Source organism: Podarcis muralis, chromosome 15 (genome assembly GCF_964188315.1).
Source record: "Podarcis muralis chromosome 15, rPodMur119.hap1.1, whole genome shotgun sequence".
NCBI lineage: Eukaryota > Metazoa > Chordata > Lepidosauria > Squamata > Lacertidae > Podarcis > Podarcis muralis.
This window is the reverse complement of record NC_135669.1, coordinates 41,983,164-42,004,042: the sequence shown is the minus strand read 5'-3', so window position 1 is coordinate 42,004,042 and position 20,879 is coordinate 41,983,164. Positions and strand designations below refer to the sequence as shown.

Sequence of the window (20,879 nt, the reverse complement as noted above, 5' to 3'; positions counted from 1 at the left end):
AGTTTGCTCAGATCCCAGGAGGCCTGCTTATTTTGTTATCTTGCAAAGGAGCCTTGCAAAATGCTCTGGGCCGTAGATTCAGATTTGTGTGTTTGCGTGTGGTCCAGCACGGCAAATATATCCGCATGGAATTAACTCGGCTAAAAGGATATACAGTGGTACCTCTGGTTACGTACTTAATTCGTTCCGGAGGTCCGTTCTTAACCTGAAACTGTTCTTAACCTGAAGCACCACTTTAGCTAATGGGGCCTCCCGCTGCTGCCGCGCAATTTCTGTTCTCATCCTGAAGCAAAGTTCTTAATCCGAGGTAATATTTCTGGGTTAGGGGAGGCTGTAACCTGAAGCCTATGTAACCTGAAGCGTATGTAACCACTGTACAACAAATGTAGACCTAGAATTTTGAATTTGCTTGGCAGATCACAACATTTTTCTTAAAAAGGAAGAATGAAAGAACCTGGGGACTTGTGCATGCTGAACTTTAAATTGTGTGATCTTATGTTTGGATCAGCTGTCCTGTCCCTCTGGAACAGGGGGAGAGGGATCCGTTCCTTCAGTCCCAAATAGCCTTTTGTTCATTGTCCATCTTGCAAGCATCTGACTTTGGGTCGCAAGTTCTTTGCTGCCAGATAATGGCACCTCTTGAGACTTTCATGCCCTGGGGTTGAGGGTCTGTGTGTGTCTGACGGTCTGACTTGTTCCTTGAGCACATGCTTTGCATAAAAAGTCCCAGGTTCAATCCTAGCTGAGGGGGGAGGAACAGGACAAATGTGCGCTGCGATAAAATGTTGCAGCATGAAGTGCTGCTCTTCCAGATTCTATTTTTTTTTAATAAAATATTTATTCAAAGTTTTAAACATTTATCACCCAACACATATAATCCCGTCCCCAACAATACAATAAACAAACAAAAAACAAAAAACAAAAAAAAACATACAAAAAAGGAAAAAATATAACATCAAATCCAAATTCTTAATATTCATACTTTCCTCACTTTTTGGACTTCCTCACATCTTTCGTTCCTGCTTTCCAGATTTATAAAATTCTAAACAGCAAATTATCACCTTGTTTCAATTTCTTATTTGTATTTTTCCCATATTATGTCTCTAGATTTAAGTTTATTTTCCAAAAGCTTGAATTAGGCATAATATTAACCAAAAAATTAACTTTTTCTCAAATTTCACCTATTCTCAAATTCTTATCAACTAACTTACTGATGCCACATTTATTTTTACTCTTGCATCATCTTAACATTCATACAATTTACAATGTATTTGTACGTAGTCCTTAAATTTCTTCCAGTCCTCTTCCACTGCTTCTTCTCCCAGGTCGCGGATTCTGCCAGTCATTTCAGCTAATTCCATATAGTCTATCAGTTGCATCTGCCATTCTTCCAGCGTGGGCAAGTCTTGAGTTTTCCAATGTTTAGCTATCAGTATCCTTGCTGCTGTTGTTGCATACATAAAAAATGTACAATCCTTCTTTAACACCCTCTGGCCGACAATGCCCAAAAGCAAGGCCTCTGGTTTCTTAGGAAAGGTATACTTAAATACCTTTTTCAGCTCATTGTATATCATTTCCCAGAAAGCCTTAACCTTAGGGCAAGTCCACCAGAGGTGAAAGAACGTTCCTTCAGAATCTGCTCTTCCAGATTCTAGCCCCTCTCTCCCCACCCCCGTGAGAACTTAGAAAGCTGCCTTGTGATGAGTTGACCCTTTGGTCCATCCAGCACAGTGCTGTCCACACTGACCGGTAGCGGCTCTCCAGGGTTTTAGGCACAGTGTCTTTCCTCAGTCCTACCTGGTGATGCCGAAAATCGAACCCAGGACTGAGTTCAAACAGATGCTCTTATCACTGAGCTCCACTCCCTTTCCCCCTTCTTCCAACAGTCTATCAGCATTCAAGGATCGCCAAGCACACTCAGTCTTCACTGAGATGTTTTTGGGTCACCTTAATATCGGGGGGAGTATTCTGCAACTCCACACAGCGCCTGAACTCTGGAAATAGCAGGAACGTTGATCCTTCGGCTAAAGGAGCCAAGGATCTGAGTTTTTAATATTGTTTTTCTTGTCCTCTGCTGGGTTTCTCTATTGACGTGTTCCGGATTGGGCCATTCAGCCTCTTCTCTACTTCCCCCCACCCTCCCAAAAAAAAAATATCCACATATTTGTGTCAGGGCATGTCCAGGATTAGAGGACTGCTGTCATAAACCTCTCCTTGCCATTCCGTGGGCAGGAAACAAAACCCTTATTTTCTCTTTCCCCTCCCAGATCCTTGTCAGGGCGAAAGATTGCTGCCCTGGGGTAGCGCCGAGCTTCGCGTAAGCTGTGCTTTGTTGGGACCTGTTCCGCTTCTCTTGGCGCTCTTCCCCAAGTACAAGAAAACACTGCTTTGGATCGGGCCCCGGTTCCTGGAACCAAAAGCCAGTTCAAACTCCACAGGGCCAAGACACACGGGAGAGGTTCTGCGAGCCGCGAGGGGGGAATGGAAATTTTTTGGAACCATTTTTTGGAGGAACATTGCAGGCTCCCTGCAGGTAGAAAGCTAGCCTCTGCGTGACAAAACACCCGGGGTTGTTCCAACCTTGCGTTCGGGAGGCGGGGAGGCGGCCTGTTCTCTCTCTCTTTTTTTAAAAGATTTTTATTGATACAACAAGAAAAAAGAAAAAAAACAACAAATTACACACAAGAATAACCGTAGACACATAATTTTCTTAGCAAACAATAAAACATATATTGGTCTTAACACTAAAGACCCAACCTCCCGTCTATTCCATATTTCAATTTCATATTTCTTATTGCCAATACACACTTTTATCATAATTAAACTTATTCTTAATAAATCTAATTTCTTATATCTACCTTGCAACTATTACTGAAGTTCCTCGAATGCTGCAACAGAATTTAAACTACTATATTTATTTTTCAGATATTCTTTGAAAACCTCCCATGTTCAAACAAATTCCTGTTTTGATTTATTCTTTATTTTTTCTGATAGACCATCTAATTCGGCATATTCTGTCAGCTTTTGGATCCAATCTTGTATAGAGGGGATTTCATTACTCTTCCGTTTTGCTGCGATCAAAACTCTTGCTGCCGCCGTCGCATATAAAAAGATACCCTTCCTCTTTTGTGAAATATCCAAATCTGATATTCCCAGGAGGTAGGCCTCTGGTTTTTTATTGAAAGAGATCTTTAGCATTTTTTGCAGTTCTGCATGGATACTCTCCCAGAATACCTGTATTTTCCTACATATCCTCCACATACGGTAGAAAGTTCCTGAGTCTCGGAGGCGGCCTGTTCTCATAGTGATGTCCAGCAGATAGGAAGCCCTTGAGCAGGATGCGGGTGCGAGAGCCTGTGGCTTGTACATATTCGAAAGCACTGCTGACTCCAACCACAGAAGCAGAGCAGAACCACCGTGGCTAGTGGCAACAGAGAGACTTAACCTCCGCAAACGTGGCTAAGCCTCTTTTATAGGCGTCTGAGTTAGTGGCTGCCACTCAGTGACGCAGCGTGGGTTGCCTGTGCCCGGGGCAAGGCAAATAGCACTGGCACAGTCTGCCGATAGGCTGGGACGAAGGGGCAACAGCTCAGTGATCTACCCAAGTGGGAATCTTTCCAAAGCTTGCAGAGGGCACCCTGGCAGCCAGCCACCGCCCAGACGGTCTCCTTAATCTACTCACGTGAACATTGGGAGATTTTCTAAGTGAGAGTATTGGAGTATTGAGGCTGTATTTTAATGTTTTAATGTTGTATTTTACTATTGTTTTTAAGTTGTATTTCAATCAATTTGTTTTACATTGGGTGTTAGCCGCCCTGAGCCCTGAGTCTTGGCTGGGGTGGGTGGGGTATAAATACATTATTATTATTATTATTATTATTATTATTATTAAAATTGCAGGTGGTTAGCACATTGTAGCGGGTTGGCCTAGATGACACTAGGGGCCCGTGGCACAGATTTATGCAACAAGGGGGAGGGCAAGCTATGTTTTTATTCATTATTACCACTTCTTTTTTGCCTTCTGAAATTTTGCGCCCCTGAGAATATAAAATACGCAGGGATTTACGTTATGCGAAACGAAAGAGAAGAAGGGAAGCGACTGATATTTTAAGGTTGTTTAAATGAATATTTTAAATTGTAAAACAGAAAATTTAATAAAAAAGAAGAAGAAGAATTTTGTGCCCCGGGCAGCTGCCCCATGCTACACCACTGCCGTCACCGCCTCCTGCAGGAGTGAGATCCACAGTTTAATTGTGTGCTTGGCGATGGGATGCGCTCACCCCTTACCCTTCCTCCTTAGTTCGTGGCGCAGCTTCTGGGCTTCCTGATCAGCGTGGTGAGCTCCATCTTCTGCGGCCACCTGGGCAAAGTCGAGCTGGATGCCGTCACCCTCGCTGTATCGGTACGTAAGGCCCTGTCCCGCAAGAGCTACCTTGCGCTCAGCTAGACCCCTGGGCTGCCTCTTGTTAAGATCCCAGTCCTCATGGTTCTGATTTCAAGAGGAACGCAGGAAGCTGCTGACGCTGAGTCGGGCCAAGGGGGCCTCTGCCTCAGCACTGCCTGCACTGACTGGCAGCAGCGGCCTGCCGAGGTTTCAGTCCTACCTAGAAATGGCGTACATGCCAGACATGGAACTCTGATCTTTCCCTTAAGAGTCAAGTGGCAGCTCCTCGTGGTTCCTTACAACGGGGGCTGATTTCGTTAGGAACCCAGGAAGCTGTCATATATCCTGAGCAGGGGCAATGGCCTATCTAGTGTTGTCTGCACTGGCTGGCAGCAGCTCTCCAGAGTTTCGGGCAGGGGGTGTTCCCAGCTATAGCTGGAGATGCCGCTGGGATCCGAACCTGGGACTTTCTGCGTGCCAAGCAGTTGTTCTTCCACTGACCCTGACACCCTCCCTTTCTCTCATCATTCCTGCCTCCCAGGTCATCAATGTGATTGGCATTTCCGTGGGCACCGGATTGGCATCTGTCTGTGACACTCTCATGTCCCAGGTATGTCCGAACACCACATAGGGAGCTCCTCAGTACCATGTCTGACTTCTTATACTCACCTAGCCCAGTATTCCCTGCTCTGGTTGGCAGCAGCTCCCCAGGCTCTTTCCCCCATCACCTGGCTAGCTGATCCTTTTAAAAAACCCTCAAGATGCCAAGGATTCTATTTCCCCATACGGGGAAGTTTTAAACGTTGGGTGTATGTCTTACTGTGTTTTTATATTTTGTTGGAAGCTGCCCAGAGTGGCTGGGACACAAATAATAAAATTACAGTGGTACCTCGGGTTAAGTACTTAATTCTTTCTGGAGGTCTGTTCTTAACCTGAAACTGTTCTTAACCTGAAGCACCACTTTAGCTAATGGGGCCTCCCGCTACCGCTGCTGTGCGATTTCTGTTCTCATCCTGAAGCAAAGTTCTTAACCCGAGGTAATATTTCTGGGTTAGCGGAGTCTGTAACCTGAAGCATATGCAACCTGAAGTGTATGTAACCCGAGGTACCGCTGTATTATTATTGAACCTGGCAGCTTCTGCTTGCAAAGCAAGGGCTCTAACCACTATGCCACATGGCACACCTGGAGAGGGGTGCAATGCGTCCGTGAGGAGGCCACCTCGCCTCTTATCAGGGACGCCAGGAGGGTTTCATCCAAATTCCCAAGTTTCTCCCCTTCCCCTGAGTGAATAACAGCCAAAATTGGGCAATTTTGCAGCGGTGCAAGGAGCTGCGGCTGATTTAATTTTTGCTTTCCTGCTTTTTTAAAAAATCAGACGTACGGGAGCAAGAACGTGAAGAGGGTGGGCACCATCCTGCAACGGGGGATCCTTATCCTGCTCCTCTTTTGCTTCCCCTGCTGGGCCTTCTTTATCAACACGGAGCAGATCCTGCTTCTCTGCAGGCAGGACCCAGAAGTCTCCAGGTTAGTTGCGCTCGCTCCTTGCATGCAAATGCACACACACCTTTACAGCAAACATCTCAGGAGGGGGTGGGGAGTGGGGAGCTGTGATCCACCCTTCGCAGCGTTTCCTCAAACCTCTTCCCTCTTCCCGACACTGTTCTCCAAATCGGTTCCAAGCTCCTAGTCCTTAACGTTTTCCAGCCTTTACGTGACCTGCAAGTAAAACTGGAAAACTCCTCTGCCAAGGCTCCTTTGCTCTGGTTATCTCCCGCTTGGACTACTGCAATGCGCTCTACGTGGGGCTACCTTTGAAGGTGACTCGGAAACTGCAATTAATCCAGAATGCGGCAGCTAGACTGGTGACTGGGAGCAGCCGCCGAGACCACATAACACCGGTTTTGAAAGTCCTACATTGGCTCCCAGGACGTTTCCCAGCACAATTCAAAGTGTTGGTGCTGACTTTAAAAGCCCTAAACGCCTCGGTCCAGTATACCTGAAGGAGCATCTCCACCCCCATCATTCAGCCCGGACACTGAGGTCCAGCACCGACGGTCTTCTGGCGGTTCCCTCCCTGCGAGAAGTGAGGTTACAGGGAACCAGGCAGAGGGCCTTCTCGGTGGTGGCACCCGCCCTGTGGAACGCCCTCCCATCAGATGTCAAGGAAATAAACAACTATCTGACTTTTAGAAGACATCTGAAGGCAGCCCTGGACAGGGAAGTTTTTAATGTTTGATGTTTTATCGTGTTTTTTTATGTTCTGTTGGCAGCCGCCCAGAGTGGCTGGGGTATAAGTAATAAATTATTATTGTTATAAAGCACAGGTTCTGAAGCAAAACTGCGCCACTGTGCAAGGCCCAAGGGCTGCGATCCTTAACACTTGCTAGAGCGCTAGCCCTACTCAGAGCAACCTACTTTTGAGCAAGGATGCTCACACCGGTACTGTTAAGGAACTTGATTTAACCTCTTCTAGCTGCCCTGAGAATCTGGAAGGAAGCTGGGCAAAGTGATAAGGTCAGCCTCCCATCAATCTGAAAAATTCACCTTTCCCAGAATCTTTTGGGGTTTTTTTTTTACAATCTGACGCTTCAGCACAAGTTTGGTCTTTGCGTCCTTAAGGGCTAGGAACTTAAAAAGAGCTGACCCCCATTTGTAGCCTGTTTGTGCTTTTGAGTAATTCGGTTTTCAGGACACACACAAATCTGCACTTCCTACTATCGCTCCCTTCTGTTCTCACATTCGGGACTTAAATCTCTGCACCCCTTCCTGGGCTTTGAGAACTCCCGCTCCCTCTCTCTCTCTTTCTCAAGAGACATCTTCAGGACCTCAAACCAGCCTTCAGGTGAGCACAAACACCTGATTTTAAAAAAACAAAACATTTTCAGAACTTCTCCTCTCCCGGTCACAAAAAAACCTGAAGATTGGTTTGGGGTTTTGGGGTTTTTTTAATTATAATTTTTTATTAGTTTTTTTTAAACTTATCATTGCCAACAGTAATTAAACATACTTTTACATCTTATTCAAATTTTTGACTTCCATCAATCCTGTCTGAAAATTTTCCAATCTAATCTCTCAGTATGCATTTCTTATCTTCCTTATTACATTTCAAACTCATAACCAATCTATCTTTTTCTACTTTGTAACACTTCATATATTTCCCCTTAAAAAACTAATTGTAGTCCTACTAGCGTAATTTGTTGATTGCAGTCGCTCTTCAAATAATTCATCTACTTCTTCCAATCTTCTGTAAATCTCTGGTCCCGCAGGTTTCGAATCCTTCCTGTCATTTTGTCCAATTCTGCACAGTCCATTAATTTCGTCTGCCATTCTTCTTTCGTCGGAATTTCTTCTTGTTTCCATTTCTGGGCCAACAGTACTCTTGCCGCTGTTGTTACATATGAAAACAATTCAACATCTTGCCTATCAATGTCCTGACCTATAATACCAAGTAAAAATGCTTCTGGTTTTTTAAAAAATGTATATTTCAACATGTTGAAAGTTAGAAGATTGGTTTTGTTTTAGCTATAAACCAGGCTTCCTCAACCTCAGCCCTCCAGCTGTTTTGAGACTACAATTCCCATCATCCCTGACCACTGGTCCTGCTAGCTAGGGATCATGGGAGTTGTAGGCCAAAAACATCTGGAGGGCCGAGGTTGAAGAAGCCTGCTATAAACCTACCCTGAGGGTTGTTGTGAGGCTTAAAGAGGGAGGGGAGAAGAACCATGTACACCACTTCAAGCTCCTTGGAGGACAAGGTGAACTATAAACGGAATGATAGACGGATGAATAATGGCATGAACTGGAGCCTCCAGATCTGAGAGCAGTCTACCTCTGGATAACTATCTGCAGAGTTAAATCCCTGCTTTGGATTCTCCTAGACCTCTGAGCTTCCGATGCAACCAATGAACCCGTTAAGTTCCTATCCGCTGCGCCTGGGAAGAAGAATAAAATTTCTGTTGATGTCTTTCATTTCAGGTTGACACAGGTTTACGTGATGATATTTATTCCAGCACTCCCAGTAAGTGTTGTTCTTTTTAAAATAAAAAACCTCCCCTTCTTTCCTCTCTGCACCCCCCACACCCCAGATAACTTGTTCCCATTTACACTTGCTGTAGTAAAGGTACACAGGTGTAGCGGATCCCACCGCTGCCACCATGTAGTAAAGGCGCCCCTCGCCCACGCTACCCTTCCATCACCCGACTCTGCTCTCCGGCCAGTCCAGGTTTCTAGAGTAGGCTGGCGAGGGGGTTTACTTTTTTCAAACACAGGCCGAAATCACACCGGTAGGGCTGCCACCACTCCCTTTAGCTCAGGGGAACCCAAGGACACCACCCAGGGAGAAGAGTGTGTCCAATTAGCCTGGCAATCCCCCCTTCCTTACAAGCTGCATCCACAGGCTTGCAGGCAGAAATTCACTTGGTAGAGCGTAACTAAGCGGAAGGCTTGGATTTAGCTATTCCCTCGGAAAAGGCACAAATACCAACAGGTTCTAACATAAAAGTTTATTTTAAAAGAATAACTGAAAACATGTGGGAAAACCACAGGCACATCTTAAATGTCTTACAAACATGAAAATAATAACAGTGTACATTATAACTAACTGTTACATACCTACAAAGGAACACAGATAAGATAGTAAGAGTCCTTTCAAGCTGTTGCGTAATGGAGCTGTTGGAGGATTTCCATTTCAAAAGGACGTAACGACGGCTATTGATGAAAGTTACAGCCGGGCATCTTTGCAAGTTGCAACGCAATGGCAGAGAGCAAAGGCAGGGAGCCTTGGCAAAGAGCCAAGAGTCAGCAATTCCCTTGATCCTTTATCTAAAATTCTGACTCTGCGTCGTAACTTTTGGCCAATCAAAGCCTTAATTGGATTAGCCCATTCCTTTGCAGCTGGGTCAGTTTTAGGCTTGAACCCTTAATCAGAGAATCTTCCTCCCACCTGTGGAAATTAACCAGATCCCCAATTCTCAGCAAGTTGAAAACAAACAACCTCCGGGAAGGAGGAAGAGATTCCTAACACCAGCCCAGGTGCCAAACCTTCCATTAATCAAGGACCCCTTTCCTCCCATAAACCTCTCATGGCAAGGAGTCAAAAAGTCTGGAGTTAAAGATACACAGCTCCCTTTCCCAGGGTCCTTGTAGCTGGCAAAATACCCACAAGGCCACATTCTTTTACTTGACCAAGGAATGATTTTTCTGAACATGTCTACATTACCACACTTGCAATTAAAACAATTGCGATTTCAGAAGCGTCTTAAATTCGCTTCAGGAAACTGTGTCTCAGAGGTGGGGCTCGGATGTTAGTCCTTCATTTAGAAACAGATTCACACCCCGGCGTTTTCCCATATAGTTCTGGGCAGCATCCGAAAGCAAGTCAAAATGCATGGCAGGATTTTGAGGTTTGCGGGTCATGGCTATTTAAAGGTAAAGGGACCCCTGACCATTAGGTCCAGTCGTGGCTGACTCTGGGGTTGTGACGCTCATCTCGCTTTATTGGCCGAGGGAGCCGGCGTTCAGCTTCCGGGTCAGTCGTGGCCGACTCTGGGGTTGCGGCGCTCATCTTGCTTTACTGGCCGAGGGAGCCGGCGTACAGCTTCCGGGTCATGTGGCCAGCATGACTAAACCGCTTCTGGCGAACCAGAGCAGCGCACGGAAACGCCGTTTACCTTCCCGCCGGAGCGGTACCTATTAATCTACTTGCACCTTGACGTACCTTGCTTTTGAACTGTTAGGTTGGCAGGAGCAGGGACCGAGCAACGGGAGCTCACCCCGTCGCGGGGATTCGAACTGCCGACCTTCTGATCGGCAAGCCCTAGGCTCTGTGGTTTAACCCACAGTGCCACCCGCATCCCTGTCATGGCTGTTTGGAAGCAGGCAAATCCAGGGAGGGCAATGCTGTCGATGGGCCATGACACCCATGATCCGTCTCTGCGGTCGGAGGCAGCTGCCGGCAATTGCAAGAGGGTGGAGAGTTCGAATCCTGCTTAGGGCCTTCCCACTGGGGTATTTGTTTGGCCTCCTAGAGAACAGGAGGTGAGAGAGGTCCCCCTGGGCTAACCTGCTGACATGCTCTGTGGCATCCCAGTCCAAACTGGGAATTAACTGGGAATGCTGGGAATCATCTGGGGCAAGGCCAAAGGCCTCTTCGGGGCCCAGTTGCTCAAGGGAAGCTGCCGCCAAAAGAAATCTAATCAAACACTGTTCTGTGGTTTATTTTCCTCCCACCCCCTCCAGGCAGCTTTCATCTATCAGCTACAAACCCGCTACTTGCAAAGCCAGGTATGGACCCATTCGCCTGCTTAGGGGAAGGTTGGGGGGTCGTTGCTGCGCCAAGGGGGTTGTGCAAACATTTCCTTTGGCATTTTGGACAGTCTGGGTAGTTGGCCTTGGTGAGGATTTGAGTTTTCATCCCCAAAAAGTTTTTGATTCCAGTTTCTACTGAAACGAGGCTGCATTTTAACGTTGTATTTTAATCTTGTTTTTAAGTTGTATTTTAATCGATTGTTTTATACCTGGTGTTAGCTGCCCTGAGCCCGGTCTTGGCTGGGGAGGGCGGGGTATAAATTATTATTATTATTATTATTATTATTATACGTGTTTTTGGAGTGGGGTAGGGTAGGGGGAGGCCAGGCGCCAGCTGGCTCAGAGGCCCTTTCCCAGCTTCTCATTTGATTTATTCTTAGCAGCCTAACACAGTCAAGCACATTTTGAATCGTTAAAGTCTGCTGGGGGGGGGGGGCTGGGACAGAGAGAGATGCTGGAGAGACTTTCCAAATCTTTTGTCAACCTTTCCCCAAAGGGATTCATGCCTGAGGGCAATTCCTCTGGGGCTTGGAGGTTGAGGGAAGTGGGGAGATGTAAACTGGGAGCCTTACCTGAGTGCGAGAAGGGGCTGGCTGGGGCGGTGTGCTTAATTTTCCCTGTTTTTCCCCCCTGGATCCCAGGCTATCCTCCTGCCCCAGGTGATCACGGGCGTCGTGGCCAATATCCTGAACGTGATCATGAACACCGTCTTCCTTTACTCCTTTGGGCTGGGAGTGGTGTAAGTTCGGGGTTCAGGGTTCAGGTCTTGTTGCTAAGACGGAAATTCCTGGACAGCTTGGGATCCGGTTTGTCCCTGCGTAGACCTGTAAGATCACCGGGGAAAGTTTTGCTCGTGGTGACCCCGCGCCCTACAGGATATCACGGGGCTGCGGCCCCCAAAACGGGCATTTCCCACCCTTGCCTCTGCAACAGGGGAAGCAACAGGCTGTAGACACCCTCCTTCTTTGATATCCACTCTGTGAGCCGTTTTGGTGTGGACGGGGTCAGACTAGATGTCCTTTGGGGTGCCTTCCCACGCTACAATTCTATGATTCTATGACACGCTGGCTTATTTCAGTGCTAGGCAACCAGGGGCAGTGGGAGTGTTTTATCTGCTGCGTTAAAGCCCGGGCACACATATCTGTGTGCATTTAAGGTCCCCATTCCTAATTTGCGGGTTGCCATCTGATTGGATTTCATTTTGAATCCGATTTGGTTTTAGGTTGTATTTTAATTGATTGCTTGATTTTATGGTGATATGTTATATATTTGATGTTAGCCGCTCTGAGCCTGGTTTTGGCCAGGGAGGGCGGGGTATAAATAAAATTATTATTATTATTATTACTACTACTATTAATATCTCCTCCCCAATTTTTTTTTAAATGAAAGCTAAATTTCTGGTTCTCATGATTGCAAAGAAATCTGCCGCCACCCACTCATAAAACTACATGGCAACGTGTTAATAGGACCACCAGCCTAAAGAAAAACCGAACCTGACATTCTCTCAATTATTCCTTCCTCCTAACTTGCTTCCATTTTCCCTCGCTGTTTCACAGGGGCTCTGCGTGGGCCAACACGCTGTCTCAAAATTTGCAGGCCCTCCTCCTCTTCCTGTATGTGTGGTGGAAGAAGATACACAAGGAGACCTGGGGAGGTATTATTATTATTATTATTATTATTATTATTAATTGCTTTTTATTAAAATTTATATACCACCATTCCTCCAAGGAGCTCAAAGAAGGCCATTCTATCTCCCTCCCGTTTTATTTCCTCTCAACAACCCTGTGAGGTAGCCAAGGCTAAGAAACAGCGGCCAGCCCAAGGATCACCCGGTGGCTGAGTTGGATTTTGAACTGTGGCCTCCGAGGTCCCTAGTCCAGCACTATAACTGTGACAGCCACCCCTGGGCTCTCTGCAAGGCGTTAACCTGGGGATTATTTTTTAATTTTTGCCTTCGAGAAGGCGGCGTGGAAGGAGGGGAGAGCGAAACCCCCCTGGCAATCCCACGCCCTGTGCAGTTTGCGGGCGACTGCGGTGGGGGAAAAGCCTTTTAAGGGAGCCCCTTTGCAGTGATAGGTCAGGGTGGGTCACGTGACGCGCAGCCAATCCAAGCTTCGGGAATTTGGAAGCCTCTTTCTGCTGGTTCTTGCAGGCTGGACGCTCGACTGCTTGCAGGAGTGGGGCTCCTTCATCCGCCTGGCCCTCCCCAGCATGCTGATGATCTGCATCGAGTGGTGGACATTTGAGATCGGCAGCTTCCTGGCGGGTGAGGCTAAGGCCGTGTCTCTGTCTGCTTCCCTGTCCTGCATCTCCATTCCCCTGCTTCGTACCATGCCACGTCAACAAACCGCAGTACCCCTTTCTCGCCACGACCAATGGCGGCACTGCAGAGCAGCACAGATCAGGCTCCCTGTTCCCTCAAGTCTTGCTGGTGCCTCAAACGCATCATTGCGCCCAGAGGCTAATCTTCCCTCAGTAGAATTACGGATCTGGCGCAAGACACTTTAACTATTGGCTTCTCCTAAACTCAAATCCCCCAGGTGTAATATCCCTAGCACTACAAGATTGTCACAAGTCTAAAATTGTCTATCCAAAGCTTCACTCTTGGTGGTTTATCACCACAACAGCTACTCGCTTTGGGTTTTAGTAAAGCAAGCAGTCTAATTTGTCAGCGCCTAAATGATACCGAAGAGGGACGCGGGTGGCGCTGTGGGTCAAACCACAGAGCCTAGGGCCTGCAGATCAGAAGGTTGGCGGTTCGAATCCCCGCAACGGGGTGAGCTCCCGTTGCTCGGTCCCTGCTCCTGCCAACCTACCAGTTCGAAAGCACATCAAAGTGCAAGTAGATAAATAGATACCGCTTTGGCGGGAAGGTAAATGGCGTTTCCGTGCGCTGCTCTGGTTCACCAGAAGTGGCTTTGTCATGCTGGCCACATGACCCGGAAGCTGTACGCCGGCTCCCTCGGCCAATAAAGCGAGATGAGCGCCGTAACCCCAGAGTCGGCCTTGACTGGACCTAATGGTCAGGGGTCCCTTTACCTTTAAATGATACCGATCGTCAGAACAACATGGCCTCAATAAGGAACTTTTGCCCATGGCGTGACTATTTTCCACCTTCCCATTTCGACACTCTGGCTCCCTATCTGCATAACCTAGCAATTCTAAAATATAGGTGCACTTTTACTCTTGAAAGATTGAATGCATTGCCCTCGGCTGGACTCGAGGGACGATTCCAACAGATTCCACACGAAAAGCACTTTTGCCCCTGTGGAGATGGCAGTACTGAATCGGTGGCACATGCCCTTCTGGCTTGCACTCCTTATAGGGACTTGAGGAATGAGATTATCACCCTTCTTTTGCTGTCCATTCCGGGTCGCCCAACCACTGCCCCAGTGTCCTTTCTCTTGGCAGATCAAGATGAGCAGGTAACAGCAAAGGTTGCAAGGTTTTTAGCTGGGGCAATCAGAATAAGATCTACTACTAGCTGCCATGAGCCCAGTCTTGGCTGGGGAGGGTGGGGTATAAATAATAATAATAATAATTATTATTATTATTATTACAGTCATACCTCGGGTTAGAGACGCTTCAGGTTGCGTTTTTTTAGGTTATGGACCCGCCGAAACCTGGAAGTACCGGAACAGGTTACTTCCGGGTTTCGGGGGTTGCGCATGCGCAGAAGCGCTAAATTGTGCTTTGTGCATGCGCAGAAGTGCTGAATCGCAAGCCGTGCGTGCACAGATGCGCTGCTGTGGGTTGCAAACACTGTGGGTTGCAAACGTGCATCCCGCATGGATCAGGTTCGCAACCCGAGTGTCCACTGTATTTGACTATTGATTCAAAACCCAAAAATGTATTTGATATAATTAACTTTTTATTTCTGTGCTTTGTATATCGTATTGTTGTTTTACTGCTATGGCCGATGGCTGACACGAATAAAGATTCATTCATTCATTCTTGCTGGTGCAGAGAGTGAGATTTGTCCAATTGGACCAGGCCAGCACCTCCTACCCATTCACACGTCTGCCATTAAGTCTAAAGACCAGCATTTCCCGCCTCCTCCTTTTTGGCCTCTGATGACTCACCTGCTTTCAGTTCTCCTCCATAATTCCTCCGTGACTCCTTTTCTTCCTCTGTCCTCCCCAAGGCATGATCAGCGTGGTCGAATTGGGCGCTCAGTCCATCATCTACGAACTGGCTACGGTCGCATATCTGGTGAGGAATTGAATTTCCTTGTACTGAGTGAGCCATTCCCGGCTAGAACTCGCTGTGCCGTTAACTCTTCACCCGAGTCTCCCGTTTTTATAAAAATTGCCGCTGTTGTTCCAGTGACACCCTTTTATTCTGAATTCTCATTGCGGGTATTTGTTATACCTTAGTGGTTTGCACAACTTGGGCTTTTATACTTCGCAACCCTATTTTTGCAGCCTTTTTTTTGGCATGAATCACCCCAATCAGAGATCTGCACTGATTCATCGCCAGGCCAAATTCAAGTTGTTGTTGTTGTTGATAATTAAATTTGTATGCCGCCTGATACCCGTAGATCTCAGGGTGGTTCACAAAATAAAATTACAATATACTGTATTTTTCGCTCTATAGGGCGCACCTGACCATAGGGTGCACCTAGTTTTCAGAGAGGGAAATCAATGAAAAAAATATGATTCCCCCCCCCCCCCAGCTCTGGGAGCAGCGGACAGGCTGCACGCAGCCTGTGCTCTTCTCTCAGACCTTCTCCCTGCTATTGCAGGAGGTGGGGGAATTCCCCCATCTCCCGCAAAAGCCCACAGGAGCCGCGCACCCTTTAAAGAGCGCACAGCTTCTGCGGGCTTTTCAACCTTTCCGCTGCCCCCCGAGCTTGTGCGGCTGGCGGTGGGGGGAAGCACTGCTTTCCCCCACCGTCAGCCTCAAAGACCAGACTCTCCTGGCTTCAGTGAAAGCAACGCGAAGCCTCCGGAGCGCAAGCTTCGGAGGCTTCGCGTTGCTATTGCTGAAGCCAGGGAGCCTGCATTCGCTCCATAGGACGCACACACATTTCCCCTTAATTTTTGGAGGGGAAATGTTTGTCCTATAGAGCGAAAAATATGGTAAAAAGCAAAAAATACGTAATTAAAATTAGAACAAATACTATTGGTATATAAAACCCTTATATAAAACAGCTTGGGACCAGTTTACTTGTGGGAATGCTTCATTCCACATATGCCCTTCGATCTGTAGTACTGGCACAGCTACACTCATTTCAAACTTTTAAGAGATCGTTCCTTTAGCGTGGCATCACCTACCCTTTGGAAATCCCTGCCTGTAGACATCAGACAGCTTCTTTCACCATACACATTTTGGTGCCTCCTCCAAACATCATTTTAGGCAAGCCTGTCCAGTCCTGTAGAATAATCACCTGTGTTTTAATCCGGTTGTTTTTTAAAAAAAAAAATTTTTGTTGATTTTAATTATTTTTGAAGATTTTAAATAGTTGTTTTTAACTGGGAGGAGGGGTCAGTTGCTGAAAATTTCATTGCTTCGATATTTTTGTAAACCGCCTTGCGGTGTGTGTGTGTGTGGTTTTGGGTTCCGTTTTACAATTCAGCGGTATGTAAATTTTACGAAACAAAATAAGCATGCTTACTGAATAAGCATCACCACACACTTTTGAGTAAACATCCCTAGAATTGCACTGTTGGGGCCATCTTCTCTCTCCCCCCTCCCCAACACACAACTTCAAAAAAGAAACTCTCCAAATACAGTCATACCTCAGGTTACAGCTGCTTCAGGTTGTGTTTTTTCGGATTACGGACCCGCTGAAACCCGGAAGTACTGGAATGGGTTACTTCCGGGTTTTGGCAGCCGCGCATGTGCAGAAGCGTTAAATCGCGCTTTGCGCATGTGCAGAAGCTCCAAATCACAACCCGCACAGACGCGCTGCTGTAGGTTGCGAACGCTGTGGGTTGCGAACGTGCATCCACTGTACTTTTTCTTAGCCTTAAAGGGGCTGTTGCTTTCGCTCCTCACTCCCTTTGACTGCAGAATATTTTGCTCCCTTGGTTAATCTCCTCTCCTGTCCCCCCACCAGCTACCACAAGGGATGAGCGTTGCCTCCAGCGTCCGAGTGGGGAACGCCCTGGGGGCCGGTGACGTCCAGCAAGCCAAACTGTCCTGCATTACGGGGCTCCTCTGCACGGGTGTGTATGTCTCTTTAAGGCTGTCCCAGTCCCTCTGGTAGTGGGCGGAGCTCTCTTTCCCAGGAAGGGTTCATCCTTAAAGGGGCAGCGTCCCCTAAGCTCAGGGGAAGAGAACCCTCTCCCCCCGCCCCCCGTATCTGAAAGCTGCATATTCTCACAGGCGACCTTCTGGAGGCCGTGTGATAGTGATGGGAAGGGCCAGAGACAAAGAGATAGAGAGAGAGGGGGTGAAAGAACAGGTGCAAGGGGTTTCTACGCACCCATTCCTAGCGGCCGTCCTGCAGAACCATCTTGGGAAAGGGGCGGGGCTTGGGGAGGCGGGGCCTGGAGTGTCCCAAGGGCCGGACAGAGAGCCACGGAGGGCCGCATTCAGACCTGAGGTTCCCCCACCCAGGCATGAGAGATGTGCTACCTCTGAGGCACATTCAGACCATTGCCAGAGGAGCTCTTTAAATACTGTTGCATTTTTTAAATGTGTGACATTTTAGTGTATTTTTGGTCTTTGTTGGAAGCTGCCCAGAGTGGCTGGGTACAAATAAATTATTATTATTATTATTATTATTATTATTATTAAACGCTTCTGATCTGATCTCTCTCTCTCCTGTCCCAGGTGTGTTTGCTATGGTGTTTGCTGGCCTCCTGGCAGCCGTAAAGGACGTGGTGGCCTACGTCTTTACCAGCGACAGGTAGGTCATTCAAACTCGGAGCAGGAAATTCTTTCGCCACTGATCTGGGCAAATCGGCAGACCGCTCAGCGGTCCATTAGAGAACTTAAAAACTCCAAAAATTAAAAATGGAAAGCGTAATGTTGGTGGTCAACAAAAGAGGTTTAAAGACTCTCTCAAAAGAATGTGGTATAAACACCAACAATTGGGAAACGCTGGCCTGCAAGCACTCCAGTTGGAGAACAGCCTTTGCCAAAGGTGTCATGGGCTTTGAAGACCCTCTAACTCAGGACGCAAGGGAGAAACGTGCTAGGAGGAAGGCACGCTTGGCAAATCCACACCGTGATCAGCTCCCACCCAGAAACCAATGTCCCCAATGTGGAAAGACGTGTGGATCCAGAATCGGCCTCCACAGTCACTTACGGACTCATTGTTAAAACCATGTTTATGGAAGACAATCTTACTCAGCTACGAGTGGTCGCCAAGGAAGAAGTTTAAACACAAACTGCATTAACGAAGAACAAAACAGCAACCAATAATACATAATTATAGTGGAGAAAATTACACAAAACTTGAGATTCTGACAGGGACTAGAACGTCCAAACATATATTTATTTGATTTGGCATTCTTTTTTCAAAGCAACCCTTTTGTAAGTCTGGAAAATGCGAAACTATACTTGACGATCTGATAACACTGATATTCTTTACTGGGACTTGGTTATTTTAACCCATGTTAAACTGGACTCATCCTACGTGCCTATTTTGTAGCTTTGTTTTTCATCTTTTAATTTTTGTCTGTTGTTATCTCTGTTTTATATACGTTATAAAATGAAATAATGCTTTTTTAAAAAAAACCTCTACCAAAAAAAAAAAGCTCACCTTCTTTCCTTGCCCATTCTCAGTCCTGTCTTTCCTCCCCGACAGAGAGATCATCGCCCTGGTTGCCAAAGTGATGATGATTTTCGCCCCTTTCCATCTGCTGGATGCAATAGCGGTGAGTTCAATACAGCATGAATTGGTACCCAGGGCTGTGTGGCTGCAAACCCCGTAGTTCCACTAGGGGGCAGCACAAGCACAGAATGTGGTTCTTCCTTTTCCTTTTCTCACGTTTAAAACTTAGCAAGCTTCTAGACCTCATGTTCATCAACATATTTTTGAAGCCATTCGCCCAGACAATCTTCAGCTGCCAAATAAATCTTTCCAGTGTTTGGAGATCTAGTTTTTTCCTGTCCTGTGGATATTCTCCCAACACTGCCCCAGCCCCAGCAAGCAAAAACTGCTCACAAATAATTTTCGGATGGAATGTAAAGGGAGAGGAGTTGTGCAAATGGATTCAGCTTGCCCAATATAAGCAGCTTTCCTTTCCAGTGACTTTGACAATGCAGTCCTAAGCATGTCTACTCAGAAGTAATTCCTACTGAATTCAGTGGGATTTGCTGTCAGCTAAGGGGAACTAGGACTGGGTCTTAATTTATGTTATTATCTTAAGTGCACACAACCCTAGTTTATTTACGTTAGCGTTTCCCTCGCTTGAGGGACTTTGATGCGTGTTCTTAAGCCTGTTCTGAGCTTGCCTTTTGGACAGAAGCAAGAACTCATACAGGGAAGCAACAGGCAGCTCTCTCCTCTGAGTGTGAATCTTCCTGCACCTTTCCTGTTAAAATTATTGGACTTAGCTGAGGTGGCAAAGTTGGCGTGTTTAATCAGAGAAAAACATTTTTCAATATTTACAAAAGATTGGTAACCCCTTACAGTCACTATGTGAAAAAGAAAATGGAACTGTTGATATCTGGGTTTAAATAAAACATTGGTTTATAGAACCATTGAGTGTTCAAGATAACATCCACTCCGTCTTAAATAATTTTCTATATATAGCTGACAGACGAAGAATCGGAAGTTCTCTTTCTTTCTTTCTTTTCTTTCTTTTCCCCCTTCTCCTTTCTTCATTTTGGTTTCTGTTTTATTTGGATTAGTTTTTTTTATCTTTGATAAAAAGATATTGGATATTAATCTCTGTATTTTTTCAAACTTTAATATTTATTTATTTTTAAGGGAGAAAAACAACCCTTTGAGGTAGGCCAGGGTCTTGACGCTCTACCACGCTGACACTTTTGCTGAACTGGCATAATTTTAGCCCACTCTCCTTCTCATCCCCTCTCCAGGCCACGTGCGGCGGAATACTGAGAGGAGCCGGAAAGCAGAAGATTGGTGCCATCGCCAACGCCATCGGCTATTACACCATTGGGCTTCCCATTGGCATCACACTTATGTTTAGGTACAAGCTTGGAGTGATAGGTACGTATCTCAGCAGGCCAACGCAAGCTGATGTTGTCTGCTTTAAAAGAAAGAAAAAGAAATTTAATTTAATACCTGCTGGTTATTTTTTCCTAAGAGACATCAAGGATTGTGTGTGCTTGTTCACCTCTTCCCTCCTCATCCTGTTTTCCTTTTGTGTCGTGCCTTTTTTAAAGGCACAATTCAAAGTGCTGGTGTTGACCTTTAAAGCCCTAAACGGCCTCGACCCAGTATACCTGAAGGAGCATCTCCACCCCCATCGTTCTGCCCAGACGCTGAGGTCCAGCACCGAGGGCCTTCTGGCGGTTCCCTCATTGCGAGAAGCCAAGTTACAGGGAACCAGGCAGAGGGCCTTCTCAGTAGTGGCGCCCGCCCTGTGGAACGCCCTCCCATTGTAAAAGCGATAAACAACCACCTGACATTCAGAAGACATCTTAAGGCAGTCCTGTTCAGGGAAGTTTTTAATGTGTGATATTTTAGTGTATTTTTGGTTTTTGTGGAAGCCGTCCAGAGTGGCTGGGGAAACCCAGCCAGATGGGCGGGGTACAAATAATAAATTATTATTATTATTATTAAATTATTATTCTAAGCCTGAGGGCAGGGACTATGTGTGTGTGTCTTTACTCACTCAGGGAGCCATGCTGATTGAAGAGCAGGATATAAATGCTTTCAACAAATGAAAAACAAAAAAAGAGCAAGGCCTTTGTTTGAGTCCTGCCACTAGGTCCCTTCGCTCAGCTGTCTCCAAGATCCAGCCGGACCGGGTGGGGGGGAAACTGTGGCTCCTCCAGATGTTGCGGAACTACAACTCCCATCAGCCCTAGCAAGCATGGCTAATGGCCAGAGATGATGGGAGTTGTAGTTCAGCAGCATTTGGAGGGCCAGAGTTTCCCTCACACCTTTGTATTTATTATAATAATTAATAATAATAAAATTTTATTTATATCCCGCCCTCCCCAGCCAAAGCCGGGCTCAGAGCGGCCAATAACAGTAAAACGATACAACATTCTAAAATCATTTCATTATAAAATCAGTTCAAATCAAATTAATGGCAACCA

At 46.5% G+C, this 20,879-nt stretch overlaps 1 protein-coding gene and 1 long non-coding RNA gene across 4 annotated transcripts in view; one reads left to right on the top strand and one right to left on the bottom strand.

Annotated features, from left to right (window-relative positions):
- The window catches only part of LOC114585632 (multidrug and toxin extrusion protein 2-like), a 32,100-nt gene that overhangs the window by 4,526 nt on the left and 6,695 nt on the right, over positions 1–20,879 (top strand). The window contains exons 2-14 of the mRNA XM_028708464.2: positions 4,301–4,402; positions 4,926–4,994; positions 5,761–5,909; positions 8,361–8,403; positions 10,623–10,667; positions 11,333–11,430; positions 12,248–12,345; positions 12,844–12,957; positions 14,836–14,903; positions 16,753–16,861; positions 17,472–17,547; positions 18,451–18,520; positions 19,689–19,821. Of these exons, the coding sequence (XP_028564297.2) occupies positions 4,301–4,402; positions 4,926–4,994; positions 5,761–5,909; positions 8,361–8,403; positions 10,623–10,667; positions 11,333–11,430; positions 12,248–12,345; positions 12,844–12,957; positions 14,836–14,903; positions 16,753–16,861; positions 17,472–17,547; positions 18,451–18,520; positions 19,689–19,821 (1,174 nt within the window). The remainder of the gene's footprint in view (positions 1–4,300; positions 4,403–4,925; positions 4,995–5,760; positions 5,910–8,360; positions 8,404–10,622; positions 10,668–11,332; positions 11,431–12,247; positions 12,346–12,843; positions 12,958–14,835; positions 14,904–16,752; positions 16,862–17,471; positions 17,548–18,450; positions 18,521–19,688; positions 19,822–20,879) is intronic.
- LOC114585633 (uncharacterized) lies at positions 7,332–16,758 on the bottom strand. 3 transcript variants are annotated; one of them, XR_003703936.2, is made up of 4 exons: positions 16,433–16,758; positions 15,968–16,065; positions 14,774–14,900; positions 7,332–8,317 (listed from the first exon to the last, which is right to left on the bottom strand). It is a non-coding gene; the product is annotated as an uncharacterized LOC114585633 (long non-coding RNA). The 3 variants fall into 3 exon arrangements; XR_013390830.1 differs by having other exon boundaries at positions 7,332–7,821; XR_013390831.1 differs by lacking the exon at positions 15,968–16,065.